The 23,773-nt window shown below is 38.8% G+C and overlaps 1 protein-coding gene across 1 annotated transcript in view; it reads left to right on the forward strand.

The window, feature by feature from the left end:
* The first annotated feature begins 13,146 nt into the window (after nucleotides 1–13,146).
* Nucleotides 13,147–23,773, forward strand: part of LOC139745095 (centrosomal protein of 135 kDa-like) — a 45,998-nt gene continuing 35,371 nt past the window's right edge. The window contains exons 1-4 of the mRNA XM_071655516.1: nucleotides 13,147–13,305; nucleotides 15,441–15,593; nucleotides 16,008–16,167; nucleotides 17,606–17,835. Coding sequence (XP_071511617.1) covers nucleotides 13,147–13,305; nucleotides 15,441–15,593; nucleotides 16,008–16,167; nucleotides 17,606–17,835 — 702 coding nt within the window. The remainder of the gene's footprint in view (nucleotides 13,306–15,440; nucleotides 15,594–16,007; nucleotides 16,168–17,605; nucleotides 17,836–23,773) is intronic.

The following is a 23,773-nucleotide window of genomic DNA, read 5'->3' on the forward strand; positions in this document are numbered from 1 at the left end:
TTGAAAACCCCAGAACCGTCATAACTCCCAAAGCATTAAATGGGCCAAAATGTCTGGAACTCTTTGCCTGCCAATCTAGAACAGTGTACATCTTTACTTTTTTTTAACAGAACTAAAAAGTATAACCTTACATTCGAATATTCTCTAATTCAATTACGTGAATAAAAATCTAATATTTGCCCCTTTGTAGGTTTCGGCAACTCAAAATTCGGGAACTCAGGAATTCCGTAAAGAGGGGAGGCCTTTACAAAATTAAGGGGGCGCACGTACCCCACCCCCAATGTTTTTCCTTTTAATTTCTTTTAATTTAACATAAAATAAAGGGGACGCACGTCCGGTTCGCCCCGCCTGGATCAGCCACTGCTGACATACATGGACGTTCTACTTCCCAGAGCCACATCATCAGTGGCGGATCTAGTCTGGGCTCCGTCCCCTTTTCCTTGGTGCCAAGAGAGGGCGCAAACTTTCTGATTGCGATATTCGAGAGACTGCGCGCCCAACGGGTATCGCAGTTCTCGGCGTATCGCAATCCTCGGGTGTCACGCCCTCATACGGCTTGACTCGTACACAATCACCGCTACGAGTAAAAAGAGTCCAGAAGCTAGACTATGGCGGATCCAGAGGGGGACGCAACCGGCGCACGCACGGGGTTTATGTCGGTCTCGTGGGCCTTGTTAGCTTAGTGTCGAACTAATGGGCTGTATGACTCGTGAGCTGTATAACTCTTGGGCTGTATGACTTGTGAGCTGTATGACTCTTGGGCTGTATGACTCGTGGGCTGTATGATCTGTGAGCTGTGTGACTCGTGGACTGTATGACTCGTGGGTGCCAGTCTCGTGACGTGCACCCGATTATACAGAGTCAACTTTCCAGACAAGTCATGCTTACGAATATTGGTCCCCTGCAATCCAATTATTTTCTGTAAACTTTACTGTAATCGAAGTGTCCCCCTTTTTAAGTGTTCATTCAACATGACATTGCTTTATAAATCTTAACTTTCAACGTTTTTATCATAATGTGGAAAGTATAGGCCCTACATACAACTATGCTCATTATGTATATGATAATGTCGCATTTTAAAGCTTTCGTATAACCACAGTGGAATACAAAAATAGAACTGAACTCAGCTGAAGAGAATATAAACGAGTTGAAATGCAAAAAAAAAAAAAAATGCTAGATCCATTTCAACTTGAGATTGAAGCTGCTGAAATACAAAGGAGATTGTTAAAGTAGTACAAGTTATAGTTACAATAGCATTTTCAAAAATATCTCTTGTTATGTCATGAGTGCAGTATCATTAAAAAAAATGATTTGTGTCAACTTTTAATGATGACCTAAAAAAAAACCAACTTTGGATTATGTCATTTATCTGTTATTGCATTCAAACACTTCATGAATCATGATCATGGAATTGTGAACCACTGTTTCATCGTCCTTTTAGATAATGATAATAATGATAGTGATAGTGATAATAATAATAATAATAATAATAATAATAATAATAATAATAATGATAATAATAATGATGATAATAATAATGATACTACTACTACTACTACTACTACTACTACTACTACAATGATAATGATGATAGTAATGATAATAATAGTAATGATAATGATGATAATGATAATAATAATACTATTACTACTACTACTACTACTACTACTACTAATGATATAGTAATAATAATATTTGTTATTATTATCATTATTATCATCATATTCCTCCCATGACTCTCAATACACCAAGTGTACGTAGAAGGTATATACATGTATACATCAAGTGTTCTTTCCCTTTAGATTATGCAAATATTTGGTAGATAAAACCACAGCCTAACAGTACCTTTTTAAGATAACAGAGATTGGTTACCGGAGTTTGGTACACTGGAGGAGAGTTCTCCAAGATTGTTAACATTAGAGTTGGGGAGAGAAAACACTAATTGGAAGAGAGAACAAAGAAACCCTCTTCACTGCAAGGGGTTAGGAGAGTGTTCTGTTGTATAAATCTGATAATGTTCCACTGTTCAACTGAAGACCGTGCAGAGCAGTTACTTCTGAAGTTTGTGCAGAAGTTTCCATTTGGAACACAGGGTTTAAAACAGTTTGTTAGTTCAACTAATTCATTGTTTCATGTCTAAGCCTTTTCTCAATATTGTATATTGTAAGGGTAGCAACTATATACAGCAACTACCAGAAGGTTAAAGTCATGATTCTCCAAGAATAATCCGTCATTTGATTATGGATCATATGGAACTCATGGCATGATAGATTGCAATATACGATACAGTGTCTTTTCAGTATACTTTGCTGTAAACAGATATCTCACATGAAAAGTGAACTCTGTTCGTTCGTTTTGGATAGAGGATACATACATAGTAGCTGATCACACACTATAATATGGATTTAGACCAGTTTAAGAGATAATTCACTGAAGTTTGCTACATGCTGTGATGTTGTAAATAACACATAAGTGACACATTGTTTAGATGTTGTATTATGGCAGTATCATACATTGTATTATATTCATGATTGATATAAGCTCATAATTTATATACTTGCATGCTGTTTACGAAGGCTCATATTGAGTTTAATTGTATGATATGTTTGGTAGGATAATCTGTAGTTTACCGATGTGTAATATAGAGTTTCAGATTTACTTGTGATACAAATTCATCGGAATTATTTCTTACAAGAAATACATTTTCACTTCGATTAAGTAATTTGACTGTTTTGGTCAATAAATAAAGAAAGGCTACGTACTGCACAAGATGTGCCGATTATATTTGGGCTTATGGTGATATATGAAAAATGCAAAATTTGCAGTAATAATGACACCACATTTAAAGGGTGTGTACAGTTCTTGTCGAGGTGAGGATGTAGCTTTTAACATCTTGCGAGATATTCAGAAACCACTCGATGAGATGTCAAAGAGCACGCAATTCTAAGGGGTATCAAAAGTTTATTTTGATGAAAATCGGTCTTGAAGTGGCCGAGATATCCAAAAGCAATGTGAAACAAAGAGATCCTGATAAAGTTGTGGCCTGTAGTCTTTTATTATCATTATCACTTTTTGGGATATCTCAGCCATTTGAAAACCAATTTTCATCAAATAAACGTTGAATCCTTCTTAAAATTACATACTCTTTCATATTTCATAAGAGGCCTCATTATCTCACTTATGAATGTAAAAAACATGAATCCCCACCTCAACCAGTACTTGTGTAACTGTAAGACAACAGGTGTTTGTTTCATCTATAAATGGGAATGTCAGGAAAGGAATATATTTGCTCTTATTATAATTATATCCATTTTGTATAAAAGTTCGTTAGGTCGATGCCGTCTCTGTTAGAATACCCCAGACAATATACATAAAAGAAAATTAGTTAATTGGATTCAGTTATGCCGTGTTATGTGCTAGATTCAGGCGAGCTCATCCGGCTGTGAAGTTAGGGTAATGATATTCAGGAATATGATTAGGTGCTAGGGAAGTCTTAATTTAGTAAGTAGAGATAGTTTGCTTTGTGAGGATGATTTTTAATGCATACTTCTGTCTGAGCCATATGTTAATTGATTTTAGCTGTTTGTGTATAAGTACGGACGTTGCAGAGAAACATTTTGGTTAGCACGTAAGACACACATCGGTACGGTGCTTGAACTAACGTTGGCGAGCGGGACTGTTATGCTGAGGCGACTACCGACACGAGCCGAGGGACGAACCTCGCTACCTGAGCCACACCTGCTGAGCACTTACTGAGCCACGCTTGCTGAGCCACAACTCGCTGCCGACCTGCGGTCTACCGGGTACGACGCTGGTGTTGTACCAACTACCGGGGGGGGGGGGGGGGACATGAACCCGGAACTCAGAGCAGTATAGCCCAAAGGTTACGTGTTTATTTGTACTTTGTTTTATATTTTTGATATTCTGATATCACATCTTCGACTCTGCAAGCAAAACCAAAACTTGATTATCATTATTAAAAACATTGATTTAACTGTACTTGATTTGTTTCGACTTGAATGATTACGTGTCAAAGTAGCAGAGTAAATAACAAAAAAAAAAGGTTGCTTATGTGACAGGGATACATATCTTCCAGGATATAGTACAATGTACCAATTTGGCTGTTTTATCTTACTTCAATTGTAAATTTGTTTGTAGGATTAGAGATCGTTGAACAATAGCTAGGAGTTGATTCTTATAGTAACCTGTACAATTCATTATTTGCTTATTTCAGTAAACCGTAGCGTCGTCACGTCATCACGTCGCATAACGTCACCGTCAAGTCACGTTGCATCGTCACGTTGCATCGTCGTGTTAAGTTATGTCAACATTACCGTCAAAAGCTTCTGTGTGAAGCTACGTCACATTACATCGTAACTGGCAATCGAAGTTTATACTGCAGCAGCATCGTTGTTATTCTTGTATGAAGTTGATCATCGGATCATCTTTTGACGCTGAATAACAAGAATACAAGTTCAACGAAACCGAAATTATGTGCGCTGACTGATTTATTGTCGTTGACGCGTTTGCTCAGTGATTAACCCCGGAGTTAGCAACTTATGTCATGTAGCAGAGGCTACAGAAGGAGAAAAAAGGAGAAACTGCAGTATAACTAGATGCCATGATTGCGTGAACCGTGAGGGGCCCTCTTCAAAGAATACTCGTAGAAATGAATAAAAAATAAAAACTGGATATGAAACTCGTAACTGAAGACGAGTTGGTGCTACGCTTGGGGTCATCAGATATCGGTCACACGTAATCGGCAACGAAAAGGACGTGATTATGATAGCGACTTAAAGGCCGTGTCACACCTTTCCGGGCAAGCTACGCGGGCCTGTTGTGAGTAGGGGTTTTCCTGCAGGCAGGAGAATTTTCTGCGGGCGGACAAGAATGTTTGCGAGTTTCGCACTTGTGTCTGCTAGACGCGTGCTACTTACCTTCTACTTGCGTGTATTCCGCGTGACCTTCGTGAGAACTTTGAAACCGATCCATTTTCTGTTACTAGCGCCTTACGGGTACTGCGAATTGCGAAGTACCTGCGTTGGAGTTGCCTGCATGTGACATGCCGGTAAGTGTCTTCTACTGGTGTTCTGCGTGTACCTCTTGGGACATATCCCCGAGAGTCACTCGGAACAAGTTTTGAGCATGCTCAAGGCCTTGTCATACCGTATCTGGGGAAGTTTTGCGGGTTGACCTGCGGGGAAACAAATTTGCTTCCCAGAGCTCTCCGCAGTTGGTCCGCACCTGACAGTATCTAGCGCGTATCTCGCCCGTAGTTGCCCGGAGGTGCGCACACAAGTCCGATTTACCAGCAACCAAGTTTTGAGCATGACCAAAACTATTCCCGGGTGAGTCGCGGGGATTGCCCGCAGAGGTCCATGCAGAACGCCAGAAGGAGGCCCTTAGCAGCAGCACCTCGCAGGCAACTCCCACGCAGGTACTTCGCAATCCCCGTATTCGGCCAAGATAATGACATTCTGTGGGATTTCTGTCATTCCTTCAGAGGAATTCCTTCACTGAGTTGTCAGCCTCCACGCGCCTGGCACGCAGGTCACACAGAATACCCGCAAGTAGAACTTAAGTAGAACGCGTCCAGCAAAGTAAGACACATGCAAAACTCGCCTAAATCTTTGTTCGCCCTCAGAAATTATTGCCTGGTATGCTGGAAAATCCCCACACGCAACAATCCCGCGTAGCTTGCCCGGAAAGGTATGACAGGGCCTTTAGCTTTATTGGGATACGTTCGTGGAGTCCAGTTCTTTGTACCCTTAAGGCCGTAAAGACGACTTGTAAAGAACAATGTTTACTACCCGGAGGTCCCCGCAGATGGCCCGCACATGACAGTACCTAGCACGTATCTCACTCGTTGTCGCTCGGAGGTGCGCACGCAAATCTTTTTACCCGCAACCATATTTAGGCCCTGTCACATCTTCCCGGGGTATGCTATGCGGGCTTGTTGTGTGTGGGGATTTTCCAGCATACCGGACAATTTCTGAGGGCGAACAAGGATTTGGTCGAGTCAGAGCATGTGTCTTACTTGCTGGACGCGTTCTATTAAAGTCTACTTGCGGTTATACTGTGTGGCATGTGTACCAGTCGAGTGGGTGCTGACAACTCAGTGAAGGAATTCCTCTGAAGAAATGGCAGAAGCCCCACAGAATGTCATTATCTTGGCTTCATACGGGGACTGTGAAGTACCTGCGCGGGAGGTGCCTGCGAGGTGCTGCCGCTAAGGGTCTCCTACTGGGGTTCTGCGTGGACCTCTCCGTGCATCCCCGCGCTCACCCGGAAAAAAAGATTTGGTCATGCTCAAAACTTTGCTGCGATTAAATGGGACTTGCGTGCGCACCTCCGGGCAACTACAGGCGAGATACGCGCTTGCTACTGTCAGGTGCGGACCAACTGCGGAGAGCTCCGGGTAACAAATTTGTTTCCCCGTAAGTTAAGCCGCAAAACTTCCCCAGATACGGGATGAAAAGACCTTGAGCATGCTGAAAACTTGTTCCGAGTGAGTCGTGGGGGTTCGCTCGCAGAGGTACACGCAGAACACCAGTAGGAGACCCTTACCGGCAGCATCTCTCAGGAAACTCCAACGCAGGTACTTCTCAGTACCTGTAAGTCGCTCGTAACAGAAAACGGATGCATGGTTTCAAAGCTCCCAGGCAGGTCACACGGAATACACGCAAGTAGAAGATAAGTACAGTACATCACCCACGGATACGCAAAGTGAGACAGCCATGACGAAAATAAAAGTTTTGCCTTTTTTTTTTTGGCCTGAAGTTAATTAGTCTCAACCAAAGCCATACGATGCATTTCATCAAAAAATAAATAAATAAATAAATAATGTGTGTTTGTGTGTGTGGGTTTTTTTTTCAATCTGAATAACAAACGATGTTCGAAAATAACAACGGGAGACGTAATTTTCCTGGGGCAGGGTGGTTGTAAGAGGGGTGATACTTTGTTTGGGACTTAATTTCAACAAGGGGTAATTGTCAATGGAGGTAATGCTCTCTGGCAATTATACCAAGGAGGTCGGAATCTCTTCCCTCTTCCCTGATATACTGGTTGTTAATGCCCAAATGATGCAGTATTACGGCAATTCTGAAATGAGCGTTTATACGACAGTGAAATCGCATCTAAGAAACGCCTAAACACAATAGGTGGCAGTAATATTCACACTACTGTACCAAAAAAGGGTGTTAGAAAAACAGCTGAAAACACATTTTTCCTTTCATTTTATGATCCAAAACTTGAAAATAATGTGGAGGAAGAATATAGCTCTTTCACAAAATATGAACAAGTTAAGATTGGTTTGATTAAGGGTTTCATCCTTTTCCTTTTTTTTTTTAAATTCCTCACATAAATTCAAGGGGAACGACTTTTTGTTGGCTTTGTGATGCACGGTCACAATTTTGCGACGTATTTTTCATGTCATATCAACGACGTATCAATGACGTTAAATTTACGTTGATTTGCAATGTATTTATGACGTCATATTAGCGACAATTTAGTGATGTGACATTTACATCAGAATTGCGACGAAGATATGACTTCATTTTAGCGACATATTAAAGTCAATTTTTGCGACGCATTATTCGCGTCATATTTACGACACTGTGTATTCATTACGTGAAATTGAAATTGTTATGCGACGTATTAACAACATGATGGTTACGTCAGCTTTGCGACGTATTTATTACGACATACATATTAAAGGACAAGTTCACCTTCATAGACATGTGGGTTGAGTGAATGCAGCAATATTAGTGGGTTATATTAGAGAGTTTGAGGAAAATCGGACAATCCGTTCAAAAGTTATGAATATTCGAAGTCTCTGCTCAGTCACGGCTGGATGAGAAGACTACTATAGCTTGTGATGTCATAGTGAGTACAACCATTATAAAGAAAGTATAAAGAAAATTCAAGATATTCTCACTTTTCTCACACAATAAAAGAACACTCGACTTCTCTCTTTCAGAAGTCAGGGAGATTGATAATTATTACCCCTAATATAAGTCAGTAACAAGTCGAGGAAATGTGCACTCTATTCAAAAAGTGAAGTTTTGTGAAATTCTCTGTTTATTTTCCTTATATCGTTGTACGCATGTGACATCATACACTGTAGTAGTCTTCTCCTCCAGCAGTGATTGCACAGATATTTTCAAAATTCATTACTTTTGAACGGATTGTCGGATTTTCCCCAAACTTTCACTGATGTGTTCTACTAACATTGTTGCCTTTACCCGATCCACATGTATATGAAAGTGAACTTGTCCTTTAAAGACGTAGAATTTGAGCCAGTTTTGCGCCGGACACTTTATGATGTTATACTAACTGCGTATTAATGACGTCAAAGTTAAGTTGCTATTTATCACGTCATATTAGCTCTGACAGCAGAGACACGCCATAATGACGTTTATTTCAAAGACGTCAAAATATATATCGTCTTTCTGACGTAGATGGGCAAAGAAAATGGACGCAATTTCGACGTCTCCCTAACTGACGTCAAAATGTGGTATTTTGGTTAAATTGGAAAACGTCTAAAAGACGTCATATTTGTGAGTTGTGTCTGACGTCTAGGTGGTAAAAGACAAATCATAAAGACGTTTAAATTGCTACTTTAAAGACAAAGTTAACGTCAAAATAACGTATTTTTAAAGTGAATAAACAAAGAAAATTGACGTCATTTAGAGGTCTGAAACTGATGTCAAAATGTCGCATCTTTGCTCAAATGGAAGACGTCTAAAAGACGTGATATTTATATGTGACGATTGTCGGACGTGTACATAATCGGTCATTTAGAGACGTCAATGACATGTAAATTGCTATTTTAAAGACAAGATGTCACGTCAGAAAGAAAGAAAAAACGTCATAAAACGCATAAAGTGCATGGAAGGTGTAATCATTGCGTTGTCAGGCGCCCGCCGTCGAGTTTTCGGTACAAAGAGAAGACAAAAGAAGCTGCAACATTGCTCATGTATGGCGCTAGAGCACCTGTCCATTATTATAGCTGTAATACCATCATTCAAACATACAGTGATGTGTCAGTTTCCTGTCAATGCATAAGAACTCGTCAGTAGCGTTTGTGACTCTGATGTGATGCTTTTGATGCTCCAATTTAATGGAAAGATCTTAAATTTAGACAGTATCGGGTAAATTTTTTTTGATGAAATTATCTTGCTCCAATGACATCACACAGTAAAACGATCGCTTCAAATCGCTTCCAGAAATGTGTATTATTTGAGAATCATAGCAGTTGGTTGCATTTTTTTTTCTCCCACACGTAGACACAATTATAGCTATACTAATATCATAAAATTCCCACGGGTAAACTGATATTATCTTCATTATCTCATCACTTTCTGTGAGTGTACGCCTTTCTTTTGTATGTTTGAATACTGCGCTACTTCGAGACAAGAAATCACGCATGACTTCCTGCCTTGAGTGTCAGTCGACAACGAATGGTTTGTACACATTTAATCTCATGACCCTAACTGGAAATCTGATACCAGTTTGGAACTTGGCTTCTTTTGGTTTCTATATACCCAATCATGAATTTTCATGAAAATGGAAGCACATGCATATGAATGCAAATGCCGTGCATTACTTTTTTTTTGTAGTGTAGGCCTACATTGATTAGGTAATAAACACAATGACAGTCCCAGTATTTATTTTGTGTTATTTTTTTAGATGTTTGAAATGTCACGCAGCTAGCAAACAATAACAACATGCTCACTTCGTAATCAAGTATGAATGATGGAATCGAAATAAAAACATTTTTTGAAACAACATAAGAGAGAATCTACGATTTGGAAACTAGTGCAAATAGAAAGAAGACCTCATACACTGAAAAAGTTAAAGTTAAACATGTTCAAGTTAATGCTAGTTCAAATTGCATAGCTTTTTAACTTGACGTCATTTTTACCAGTCTACTTTTTTGTGACTGGTCGCAAAGACGTCATATAAAACGTCATAAATCAACTAATACGACGTCCAAAGATTTCCATATCGATCATGAATATTCATAAAATTGAATCTGATGTGCACAAACAAGTGGAAATAAGGATAAAATATTCATAATTGCAGAATTCATTCTGTGTTTAATCTCAAACTCTGTCATAACACTTTTTTCTTATTTTATCCAATCTTCCAACTGTGTTATGAAGGCAATGTTTTCATATTTTAATTGCGCTGATTACAAAATTGTGACCTAGTCTAGTAACCATGACTCATGAAGCATTACAATTTTTCCCATATGTATAAAAACGTGATACAATAATTCAGTAACTATAATAGGTGGTAAGCATATAGGTGTAGCATTTATAGGGACTTTAGAAGTATAGGTTAGATTAGATCCCGCGTATTATAAATGGTTGTATCTGAAGATACCCACAGCTTCATTAGATCTTGTCATAAACTCTTCAGCACGTCTTTTTTTTTCTGTACCAATAGGCCCTTAAAGGCCTACGTAAAAGATCATAAATTGACATGTAAAGGACATGTTTATGACGTTATTCTGACGTGACATTTTGTCTGTGAAATATTGATTTAAACGTCATTAAGACGTCTTTGTATGAACAAAACGTCAGAAAGACGTCAAAATATGACGTCTTTTGGACGTCTTCCATTTGAGCAAAATAACGTCATTTTGACGTCCGTTTGAGACGTCTTAATGTCTGCTTCATGAAATGCCCCCTGAGCCTTCTTTGCATAGTGTCTTTTTTTCTGCGTTGTGTCGAACTCATGGGCTGAAACTCGTGGGTCTAGTTTACTTGATGTCGAACTCGTTGGCTGTATAACTAGTGGGCTGCATGACTTGTGGGCTGTATGACTCGTGGGCTGTAGGCCTATAACTTGTGGGCTGTAGGGCCTATACTCTGGGCTGTAACTCTGGGCTGTGTGACTTGTGGGCATCGGTCTCGTGACGTGCACCCATGTATTAGACCTAACCGTAACTTTGCCTACTGCGCAGAAGTTACATGTACAGTGGCGGATCCAGAGAGGGGCGCAGCGCGCACCCCCTCTTTGTTCTTTGTTAAAACAAAGGAAATAAAGGAGAAAATCGGGAGGAGGGGGCGTGTGCGTCCCCCTTTTAATTTTATAAAGGCGCCTCCCCTTACGGAATTCCTGGATCCGCCCCTGCATGTACGCACGAAAATTAAATTTGACAAGAAAAAAAAAGGCACCAGAAAGAAGGAGCAACGAGTGTATTATTCTAATTATAATCAATCTTCTTTTTTTGTGCTGCTCTTCTTCAAAGAGAGAGAGAGGGAGAGATGGAAAATAAAAGCCCAAAACTCACGACCCTCATGCAAAATGTCAACCGGGAGATGTATTGTCCGTACCTCTAGATGGCGCACTTTATAGAGCTCTTGAGCTGTTGCAAAAAAAATTGACAACCTCAGGCGCTTCCGGTTCCTCGTTTGTAAATGGCGGACGATTCGAATCTACTGTATTACGCCTACGGTGTAAGGGATGTTCCATTTTCAGCCATACCTTGTCCAATGTCACTAAAGTAAGTTATAATCAGCTTATTAAGGCTGCCTCGAAAGGCAGAATTAAATAATCGAGTCAATAGAGTACTGCTTATAGTTATGTTTATAGAGCTGTACCTGTATGTCATGTTGCCTGATCGCACACTAAGCAGTTCATGAACACGATGAAACGCGATAAACACTCGCAGGCTACGTTATACATTATGCACACCGCATATCCGCACATGAATACAGGGACCGCAAAGCCAGCCAGCTGTTTATAATGTATGAATATGGGGTTTGTGTAGCCCGACCAGACGCCGTGACTGTGCACGGTTACAGCGACTGGGCTGTGCTTTATACCTTCTATCATTTAGTAGGGGTGTTACTTGTATGGAATATAGTCTGATGATAACAAAATTATGATCGTCGATGACAAGGTACAGAGCTGTCAGCCGTGAGAGCTGGTTGTGACTTGTGTATTGTGAGACACTGTGTGTGTGAGGAATTGAAGCAAGCGACCAAAATTAAAATGAGCTGAGGATCAATCGAAGTCTAAGGTGAAAGCGACGGTTGTGGTGGTGGTGGACGTATAGATGGGGGGGGGGGGGGGGGGGGGAGAAGAGCATGATGCCTGTGTGGGAGTGTTCCCATTCCCCTTCACTGTAACATTGGGGAGTTTGACATTTCTGCATTTAAAATAGTCCACACATGCAAAGAGTCTAGAGAATGTACCTGTGGGTGGGTAAATCTTGGCGGCAATTGACTATTTTTGGGACACGACACATTTGTTTATTCATTTTTACTTTCTGTTTGTTTGGGTTTTTTTTGTGGGCCGTAGGGGAGGTTCTTGAAAATTCCGTCACTGGAGTGAGACATTAGTGTATCTTTTTATAGGCAGAATACTAGAATGAGTGCTTTCAGAGTCTCTCTATTTATTATTATTATTATTGTTTGATTATCATTTACGTGAGTCTTAATTGTGCTAATAATTGTGTGAGATGTACAGTTGCAATATGTAGTCACTTTTTTGTACGGTACTAGAATCTGTCTAGACTATGTAGACCAGGGGCCGCGGAACGGGGGGGGGGGGGGGGGGGGGGGGGCTTGACCTTGACCCCCCCCCCCCCCCAACACTGAAAAACGTTCCGCGGCCCCTTAAGACCCTATCACTTGTATATGAATTGTACCGTGTTATGATGTAGGCCTGTTCAAGAAACGTGTTAATGATCAGCGTTGTGAAATCCAGACCAATTAAGGGTCCACTATAGAATTGCATATACTTGATCACAGTCAAACTTGAAAAGTTGGTGCAGCAAATATTTACTGTATTTCAATTCTTCACAACAGCAAAATATACAGTACATGCATTGATTGAATATGAGTCAAAAATCTAATTTATAAACAAGTGTAAGTATTACTGTGAACTGCACAGGTAATCTTGTGAATTAGAATCAGTCTTTACAAAGTGTTTGAGGCAAAGAAATCTACAAATATAAAAATTGTTCTGATGTATGATGAACTGCAAAGTGGTCTTGGCAAGTCTTACCTGATTCTGTCCAGTAGATGATAGTTCAGTCATATCTAAAATATGTATACTGGTTGCATTTTTGCTCAGATGACCAGCTCACAGTATGTAAGCTACCCATGAGGAGGGCCTAGCTAACACACAATGGCAGGTGTACCAGAAAGGAAGTACACAGCTCTCCGGAAGCGCCTGGACCAGCTGGGATACCGGCAGGCCCTGGGGATCGAGTCCGTGCCCCTTGTGGAGAGACTGTTCAATGATCTCATTCACACCACAGAGAGCCTCAAAAAGGCCAAGTTACAGGTGAGGCGGACCCTGTGAGCTATGGATGTGAATTTCTCCAAAATTCCATCAATCTGTTACTTTTGCTTTTCAGATGATTATGCTTCTTGAGAGGGTGCCATGTGTTTCTATCCTCTCCCCTTGATAATGTAAGTGGGTAATTCCATGAAGTTGGGGCAGTGTCCATGTAGCATCGTGATATTTGAAAAATATATTTCAGCATAACTCAATATTAATGATGCTATACATTTATTGTTTGCAGGCTGTACATTTGCATTGAGTCCACACATTTTCCTGGAAATTTTGTGCCATTCAGACTCAATTTTGATGAAGTTATTAAACAATATGTAACGGTGTCCTGTAGCATCGGGACGTGTCCATGTAGCATCGTGATATTTTAAAATTTGGTCCTAGGAGACAAATTATGGCAATTAGCTTGACCAAAATTTGATGCAATATGCATATTTACTAGATTTGTCAGATAGCTAAATATCTCAAATTTCCTGTACACAGTTTTAATATTAACAGAAAATTACAAAATGTATCATGATGCTACGCGGTGTCCTTTTTTGTTACATTTGGTGGACACCGCGTAGCATAGTGACACATTGTGTAAATTTTCTTGTAAAAGTAAAACTGTGGAAAGGAAAGTTAAGATATTTAGCTATCTGACTAATCTGGTAATTATGCATATCATATCAAATTTTGGTCAAGCTAATTGCATTAATTTGTCTTTCAGGACCAGATTTTAACTATCACGATGCTACATGGACACGTCACGATGCTACAGGACACCGTTACATTTTTTAAAGATCACTTCATCAAAATTGAGTCTCAATGGCACAAAATTTCCAGGAAAATGTATGGTCTCAATACAAATGTAAAGCCTAGAATAAACAATATATGTATAGCATAATTAGTATTGAGTTATGCTAAAATGTAACACTTTGTGCCCCAACTTCACGGAATTACCCAAATACTATGCCAAGAGGCAAGGTATTCCACATAGGATAAGTTGTGATTATTCTCTGAACGTAAAGCTGTATAGATCAATATCAATGTTTTTGCCCGATGTGTATCACTATAGCCTTCCATGAGTCAATCGGGGCATTGGGAAAGAATTACACAGAATTAGATGTACAGTGCACTCCCGTTACAACGAACACGGTTATAGCGAAATTTCGTTATAACGAAGTAAACTTCTGGTCCCAAAATTATCGCTATTAAAGTCTATGGTACAAAATTCGCTTATAACGAACACGGTTACAGCGAAATTTTCGTTATAACGAAGTCTTTTCCGAGCACCACTGACAAAGAAAAACAAAAGACATGTGTTCCGTTATAACGAAATGCGGATCGCTTTCGAAAATACGTAGCGGAACAAGGCATTTACAGCGTCTCTCTGCATGGGCGAACGCGTCACATCACTGTGTGTTCGCTTGGTGTGTCACACAGAGTTTCCGAGGGGAACATGTGTTATTGTAATACAATAATCTGAAATTGATTAACTATTTGTTTTATTGTTCACTTAGCTTTAGTATGACGAGTATTCAACAAACAGAATATATGCGTGGCTTCCTTGTTTTCGTTATATATTGTATTTGTTCGGTTATAACGAAATTTCGTTACAACGGAAGAAAACTGCCGGTCCCGAGCATTTCATTATAACGGGAGTGCACTGCAGTACATTTATTCAACAGTCATTTTAAAAGTCAAATTAGTATGGCTGTTACTATGCTAATTCTGATTGATAACCTGTCAGATATCTCAAGAGGAGTGGGTGGCATCTGTTTTCTGAATCAAATTTTATTACAAACCTGGTCATTCCACAAACTCTGTTTTATACCTTGACCAAATGTATTATCTATTACTGGGCCACAGAGTAATTAAAATCTAAGAATTCTTTGCTAGCCAACATTAGCATGATGTACTTTATTGGGGGGGGGGGGAATGGGGTAGTAAACTCCTTTGTTTGAAAATCTGCTGGCTTTATATTTTGTGCATCGCTCCTCATTTATTACTGGTTTGTATGCACAATATGTTTGTGTGAATGCATGTCCATTTTTGTGTTTGAGAGAGAGAGAGAAAGAATGCAGAGATTATCACAATGTTGGGGTTTTCCAGAAATTTTCATGTCTGCTCTGTTCTCATCCCAGGCTGGCAAGACAGTGAAAGAGAAAGGTAGCTGGGAGGAGCAGATTGAACCCTATCGAAGTGAAAATGCCAAACTGATGAAGGAAAGTAACGATCTTCATGTACAACTCATTCGCCTGAAGGATGAACTGGATTCAACTTCCAAAGACCTCAAGGTAATCATACAATGTAGCTGGGTAATTCTTTCCAAATGCAGGGGTTCGCTTGTGTCAAAAAGGTTGTTGGCAGTGTAGCTTGGTAGATTCTCATAAGTTCTAAAAGTTTAATCACAGGAAAGACTCAAGAGTAAGGTACACTAATTAAGACAACAGGGAAAAGAAGGTGAAATAAAGTGGTTGTTGTTGTTGTTTTGTTTTGTTTTTTGGTTTGTTTGTTGTTGTTGTTGTTTTTTTTTTTTGGGGGGGTCCTTTATGTACAATTTGTATGTATTCTTTTTAACATCCAGCCTTTGAAACTGAAACCATGCAGTTACCAAAAAGTAATTATTCAGAGTTAGATATATATATGTAATCTTCAAGTAATGATGCCAAATCTGTCTACCCTATACTTTGCTTCTCACTCTTATAAAGAGCACCATTCGTAAACTGGAGCATGAAAATGCAGACCTGCGCTTCCTCAACTCGCAATATGTGCACAAGGTACGTGCCTTAGAAAGAGACTGCAAGTCACGCAATGACCGCATCGCCCATCTACAGGAAAAGAACTTCCATGCTGTGGTACAGACGCCAGGTTAGTATGTGATCGTGGCGACAAAAAGTGGTCAATATTCAAATTTCCGTTATTCTTGCATGAATTTTATGTTGCAACTGATCAACAAATTTCTCTTCATCCTTGTAAATAAATGCTGATTATTCAGTGCATAGAGTAATAGCCAATCATGGGCATACCTGATCGGATAATTGGTTAGATACTGGGCAATATGTCTGTTTAGGTATGCTTGTTCTCATACCACAAAGAAGCAGAGGCAGTACTTGTTTCCATTGTTCTCATAGACCTGTAAAAACCACAAGTTGTGATTAAAACACATGCATTCAAGTGTAATGAGGTTTTATTTTGCTTGCCCTTATTACCTGAAAGTGTTTACTGGTTATTTATGTTCATTAAAATGTAAGCACTATAGAGTTTGGCTTCCTAAAAAAAAAAGATTATAAACAGTCACTGGAGGTTCAAGTACATGCATTATATTTGTGCTTTGCTGTATTTAGAAAGGTTCATTTTTGATTTGAGCCATTTTTCTCATCTGATAAAAGTGCATCTGATAAAAGTGTTGACTTTTCAATTAGTCCCTCAAGAAATGGCAAGTCATAGTTCACCAGAAGGAAACACTGATCATAAACATTTCCAGTTGGATTATATTGGCCATTTACAAGTTATCACTGAAGTATATCCAAGGTTGTGATTTTGTCAGATGTACGGTAGTCCTTTACAATGACAATGCACTTTTAATACTATGCTTTATTGAAGTCCCCATTTCTGTAGCGAGATATTGGGCCCCACTTATTTGTGTTTATGATGCAACATTTTGTCTGACATGCTGACGTTCTTGATATTTTGAAAATCAGAGGTAAAACAAGTTTGCTCAGTGTGTTCATGGTCATAAGGATTCACTGGCAATTCTATCTCTCAGCCATGAAATGTGCAGGCAGTTGAAGCCGACGTCTGTGACGTATGTTATCTTGAACATAAATGCCAGCTAAAACCAATATTTTGTGTACCAATGAAGTGTTTACCGAAACAAGAATTACAATGTCGGAATCTCGGAGCTTGGGTATTTGTTCTATGTTCATCGTGTCACTGCCGGCAACCAGGGACACCCTGGTGGTAGTGTCGCTGCCCGGAAAGCAGTAGATGACAGGTTCGAGTCCCACTGGTTCCTTTTTTCCGACATGTTTGTTAAATTACAGATCAGCAGTTGCGATCTTAACAAATTTTCGTTTGTAGAGGGAGACAAACTGAAGAAACTCAAAAACCTGAGCCTTCACCCCTCTGAATAATATCTTTCTTTCAAGAATTATATTAATGTTATCTGTAGAGTCACAGTGTCTTTTGATAATGAAGACCTATGTGGTGTATGAGACTTGGAATATAATTCTTCTTTTTGTTTTGTTCTGATTTGTTTTGTTTTTTGGTTCTTTGTTCTCTGAAACCAATGCCTGCAACTGTACAGGTGGCCGCAAGAAGAACATTCCCTTCAGAAGACAGCGAATGGACATTGACTGCTCTGTGCCAGGAGCGAATTACTCTCCGGCTGGCATTCCCCCGGGAGTGGACGACCCGTACGTGGCGGATCTCATGAATGTTGCAGACGAGAGGGTGGAGAAGATGCAGAGGGACGTGGAGGGAATGATGGAGCGGCACGAAGCAGACCAAAGAGCCATCAAAAGCTTGAGGAAGCAGGTACAATGTGCATTTTGTAGGAGAATTGAGGGGGTCGGTGCAATAAAGTGCTAACCCACACAATAGCCATTTTGAGATAATCGCTGTTGAATGTTTGAAAGTCCATACATTGTACATAAATAAAACATGAATGCATGCATTTTTACCATCTCATTGGTTGAATTCAAATATGATATTTTCACAGCGGCTAGAGTGAAGGATAAGGATTATGAAATTGCATGTAACTCAATTTTGACAAAAGTGTGGGTTAGCATTTTATTGCACAGACCCCTTCAATTACAAAAGCATATCTGACTGTGTGTGCCTTTACTGTTGTGTGTTAAAGTGTGTTCTCTTTGGTTCTTTCTTTTGTTTTTGTTTTGTTGTTGTTGTTGTATTTTTTTTTTTTGGGGGGGGGTGTGGCCTATTCAAATGTAAACAGTGTAAATGCTGTTGAAACATATATATTGCATGTACCAAATATATCCTTCCTTGATACTCATCAGAGACCTAGAATGGCAAGGTTGAGGAAATGATTAAATCAGATCATGCCATACACTCATCAAAAAGGAAATTTTGTCTACCATGTACATTGTATCTTGAAACAAAGATCATTATGTTTGTGAAGGAACGGCACACAAAGAGCTGACAACTGAATACATTGTAACAGTGCATTGATGATTGAAATGAGATGGTGTATTTAATCCAGTTTTAGACCTAGGAGTGTTAAAGTCGGGGTGGAGTTTCATAAATCTTGAAGTGAGACGGTACCATGTAATGCCTTCAGACAGAAGAGACTACTGTGCATGAATTAGACTTGCTCAAAGAAAGAACTATCCTGGCTAAAAAGCATAAATCCTGGAAGACAACTGCTTTTGCTGTGGCTATTGCAGTAAGTAAATGTAATGGTAAGTTTTGTTGTTGTGTTTATTATTTTTTTTTGGGGGGGGGGAGGGGGAGGGCTGCATTTGCATGTATATTGAGTTCATATACATGTACATGGAAACTGGCTGTTATGTGCTACTACTTTTTTTTCCTGCTATGGTTCTAATTTGAAATAAATAAAATTCTGTTAAGAAGACTAATCAAATAGAATGAAAATAGATGTCACAATTCACAGTCCGTGAGGAGGGAAACTGTAAAATGGGAAAGATTAAGATTTATATCGGGGTTTTTTTAGACCAAAGACATCATATCATGGCTTACATACATGACATACTGAAGTACCTACATGTTGTAGTCCATTTGTATTGTAAAAGTACCTTTGTCTTCAATATGTACTGAACAGTGGCAAGATAACATTGCGTGTGTGCTTGTGTGTGTGTGTTTCACGGAAAGTTGGCCTTATACCGAAATATTCCAGTCAACAGGATGCTGAATGTCTAACAATGGAAAAAAACAACTATTGCAGACAGAGTGAATATTATAACAATACAATGGAACCTATGTTGTAAAGAGGTCATCAAAAATCCTCTTGTAACAGGGTGCTTTTGCAGGTCCCAACTCGTTACATTTCTTTATTTTTGTACCCTGATCACAGTGAGAAACCTGATACAGTCAAACCTGTCTAAAGTGGCCATAAAAAGATGAAAAATACAGTAGTCGTTGTAGACAGGTGGCCCCTATAGACAGGGTCGTTAACATGGCTTTTCTCTTGGGGGAATTGTGTTTAGTAGTCACATACGCTGTATGGCAGGTCGCCCCTAGAGATAGACAAGTTTGACTGTACAACAAGGGAATTGTTGTGGGTTTTTAGGTCCTTGTTATAACAAGGTTCCCTTGTAATATGTGCAAGTTGATATTTATTTGTGGAAATTACAAGGCATGTCCAGGTGATAATTTGTGATTTGATGTTCTATCTACAATTTCATGGTCATACTTTACAAATGTACCTAATCTCAGACATAGTAATGATACAAAGTTCATGGTGTTATTTAACTGTAGTTTGGCCTGAAGTAAAGGACGTGGACCCTTATTAATTTTAAAAACATGCTATAACTTGGATAACTGAGTAGGGCATGCATCACACATGGCTGCTTCAAGTGTTTTGCATTAGGGCAATTCCATGGAAAATGTTACTCATGTAAAATCAAGGAACAACTTTGTTTTATCCTGGAAAGCGTTCTTGAAGGGTCTCATTATAATGATATACAATGATGCACATGTATTTTTTTTAAAAATGTACCCAATTCAGAATTTTTCAGCTCTTGAATAAAGTTGTTTTATAAGACATTGCAGTTAAATTCATTGTGATTTGCATGTACATGTATTTCCTCTAAGTAAAAATTGTCAATTACTTTCAAGAAATCATTCTTATACAATATGTACATATGTTATGATGAAGCTGAGGACTCATTCTTACGTCATCCTGCTGGAAACCAAACGAACAAAAAATATGTATACACATGTATATATATATATGTATATATATATATATATATATATATATATATATTATTGTCATTAGCATTGAATTGTTTTCATTTTCATATTAAAGTGTAATGTCCATAACATTTTACATTTACAAATCTTTGTAGCACAAAGTGTAATGTCTATAACAGTTTAGATTTACAATTCTTTATAGCACACTAGTGTTTTGGTCCAACTCTGTTCTAAATTCAATGGACATGCAAAGCTAGAATGTGATATCGCACAACACATCCAGAGAATATTTTGAGAATTTACATACTGGTACTTCATCAAAAAGTGTCACAGACAATACATCACCAATGCATTATGGACATTACACATTTGTAGCACCAAGCATGTGATTTCAGCAAATAGTTTGGATTCTACACTGCAATGATGTCCCTGTTATCTCATGTGTGACATGTGAGTGTTCAGGGGCCCGTTGCATAAAAGTTACAATTATGGTAACTTTGCCATCCAATGGTAACTTCCATGGAATTCTTGATTTTGATTGGCTGTTGAGTATTGTTACCATGGTAGTTACCATTGGATGGCAAAGTTACCATAATTTTATGCAACGGGCCCCTGGAGATCACCGAGCAGAACGTCACTTTCCATGTCGGCAACAAAATGGATGAAGTGTGGGTGTCTGTGAAGGGAGCACAAGGAGTTTACTTGCATTTGCTGCAAGCCATATTCAGAAAAACAACTAAAGCAAGCTTGATGAACACTTCTTCACTGATGCTGGAGAGCTACAGTTTGTACGTGTACAGGAAGATACGAGCAACTGATTCCTGCTTTAGCAACAGCTTCCATTGGGCCCTCTGTTTGCATAGAGTTCCTCTAACAACAGAAGTTTGCTATTAAAGTATAATTTGTCGCACAAATCAAAAGGATCCATATTGGTGGATGCACTGTGAAATTTCTGAAAATGACAAGGATCCATGAATTTCTTTGTGTACAGTAAAAAAACAAACAAGAATAATAATTTGTTGAATAGTATATGATAGCATTGGTACTGTATACCCTCTCATACAATGGACAAGAGGAACTGCTTGTATTTTCAAGCCGATGTGGAAGCCAAATAAATGAAATTTTCATAACCTGGACTTTTCTGACACTTGACAGACTGTAATATACTAAAAAAGAAAGAAAGAAAAGCAGATCCTTTAGTGAGCAAAAAGACAGTAAATTTTAGTTGAACCAGAGTATTATGCATTTGTTTTAATAATAGGAATTAATAGTTGTTTATCAGTTTCTAGAGTTTATGTTCAGCAATGGGTATCAATGTGAATAGTGTGTATAAATTACCATCCAAGTGAAAGGAATAAAAAGTATGCAAGCATGTGATATCTACTAATCAGTGATGAAAGTGGACAAATCTGCAGTGTCCATAATCAGGGCTAACACTAACTTGTTTTACTGGTGGCCTGTTCGAACTATTAAAATCTTTGAATTTGACATTTTGTTGGCTCTGGAGGGTACTTTACATGTTTCATATGTTTCACTTCATTTATATAGACCGATTCGGGTTTGTTGAGGGCAGCAGACAATTTGTGGCACTGGGCGCAGCCGGGGTCGGCTAAGACACCGCGTTAATGGCGCTGCCCATGCCAAAAATACACATATAGCGCGTCACAGAATCGGTCTATACGGTACATTGTGAATTGGTTCTGATGTAATTCAACATCAGTTTATGAATAAACTGATCTACTATAATGTGCTATAAGTAAATTCACAGAATTTCCAGTGAATGTACAAGCATGCAAAAAGTGGTGTTCAAAAAATGTAGTGTTCATGATGGCAAACCATTATGTTCAGTAAGTACCACATGATGTGCTGAAATGGATTGAAACTTTCATTGTTTGTAATTTTGCGTTATTTGTTTGTGATTCTATTCAAAATGAATTAAAGACAAGAAAAGTTGCATTATCTTAAGAGTTTACAGATTTCTGTACAAGCCCCATTGTCTGTCTGCTTGTCATTTTTTATTAACTTATTAAATATTTTCAAGAGATCCTCATCTTGTATTCCCCTCCTCCACTAAAGTAAAAAAACACAAAAGAAAACCAAAAAAGAGAACTCTAACATGCTTGCATAATTTCTTTAAGAGAATGAATCCCAAATACATGCATGCAAATTGTTGGAATGCAGCAATATTAGTAGAACACATCAGTAATTAATGTCTAAGGACAATCCATTCAGAAGTTTGGAATTTTTATGTTTTGGTGCAGTCATCACTGGATGAGAAGACTGCAACATTTTGTGACATCATGTATGTATGACGTGAAGATTATATATTTGACATATCATATTCACTGTCTAGTATAATGAAAGAACACTACATGTATTACTTTCCTCTTTCAGAAAGCGAGGGAATACATGTAATTTGACCTCTACATGTCAGTAACATTTCAAGGGACTGTGTAATTTTCATTCAAAATGAAATTTGGTGGTCCCTTTTACTGGTATGATATCTGTTTTCTCTCGCAACGATTTCTTTATCTCTCATGCACAAAGTTTAGCCATGATTTATGATGAATTGATGTGTATTTTTTCAAAAGTGATTTGTTGATTATATTTTACCATGCAGAAATGATAAATGAAATGAAAAGATTTTTTAAATAATGTTTTCTTGCAATTCAAACAAGTCATACAAATAGAAAATGTCAGTGAGTATGTCAGAAGCATTTTCATTTGACAAAATACTTGTAAGTTGTAACTAGACTACCGGGTAGGTAACTGGCACCAACATTGACACGAGATTTAAAAAAAACAAAACAAAACACACCAAACAAATCAGAACAAAAATCAAAATATAAACAAACAAACAAACTACAAACAAAACAACAACAACACTGTTTGCAGCTTCAGACCATGTTATGTAGCTAGTATAAGTCCCCTAAAACTTGTACTACAGCTAGGTACAATGTGTAGTCGTGTCGGCAATCAGATTCAGAGTCTCGGCGAGTAGACTCGAGATAGATGTAAACAGATACTAAGTACTCAGAAGTCAGAACTACAAAAAGGTAAACGAACCCGGATTCTCTGGCTGGCTGTAGACAGTTGCTAGGCACGCCAAGTTATGTGTACGCACATCCCTACTTGCAAATTCATAAAGTTTGTTATCAGTTTAGCACGCTCTTTTTGATAGGTAAGAGCAGTAGAATCGGCGAAATTGAGCTGGTACGATGCACTATCTGAGTTTAGGTACACAAAACAATCGTCGGTAGCCCTAGGGTCCCGATCGGATATGTATGAATAGAGTGGATCACGGATAAAGCCGATCGCACACGAGGACACGCATGTTGAAGAGGGGGTCAAAGGGCACAATGCGCGATGCGGAGGGGGTAAATTCAGTTAGGATTTGAACGCAAATACGGTCAATAATGGGATCAGCGAGTGTATTGTCGGCTGCTAAAGTGCTCGTTGCTTGGGATTTTCGCAAAGGCTTGTCAAGTCATATTTCGCTATCAATCGTCAATGTGAACGAGCAAGCAACGGTTAATCATGTCGGATCGACATAGCAGTAGAAGGAAGTCTAGAACTA

Source organism: Diadema antillarum, unplaced genomic scaffold (genome assembly GCF_040938485.1).
Source record: "Diadema antillarum isolate AM-2024a unplaced genomic scaffold, OU_Dant_1.0 seq00001234_RagTag, whole genome shotgun sequence".
NCBI lineage: Eukaryota > Metazoa > Echinodermata > Echinoidea > Diadematoida > Diadematidae > Diadema > Diadema antillarum.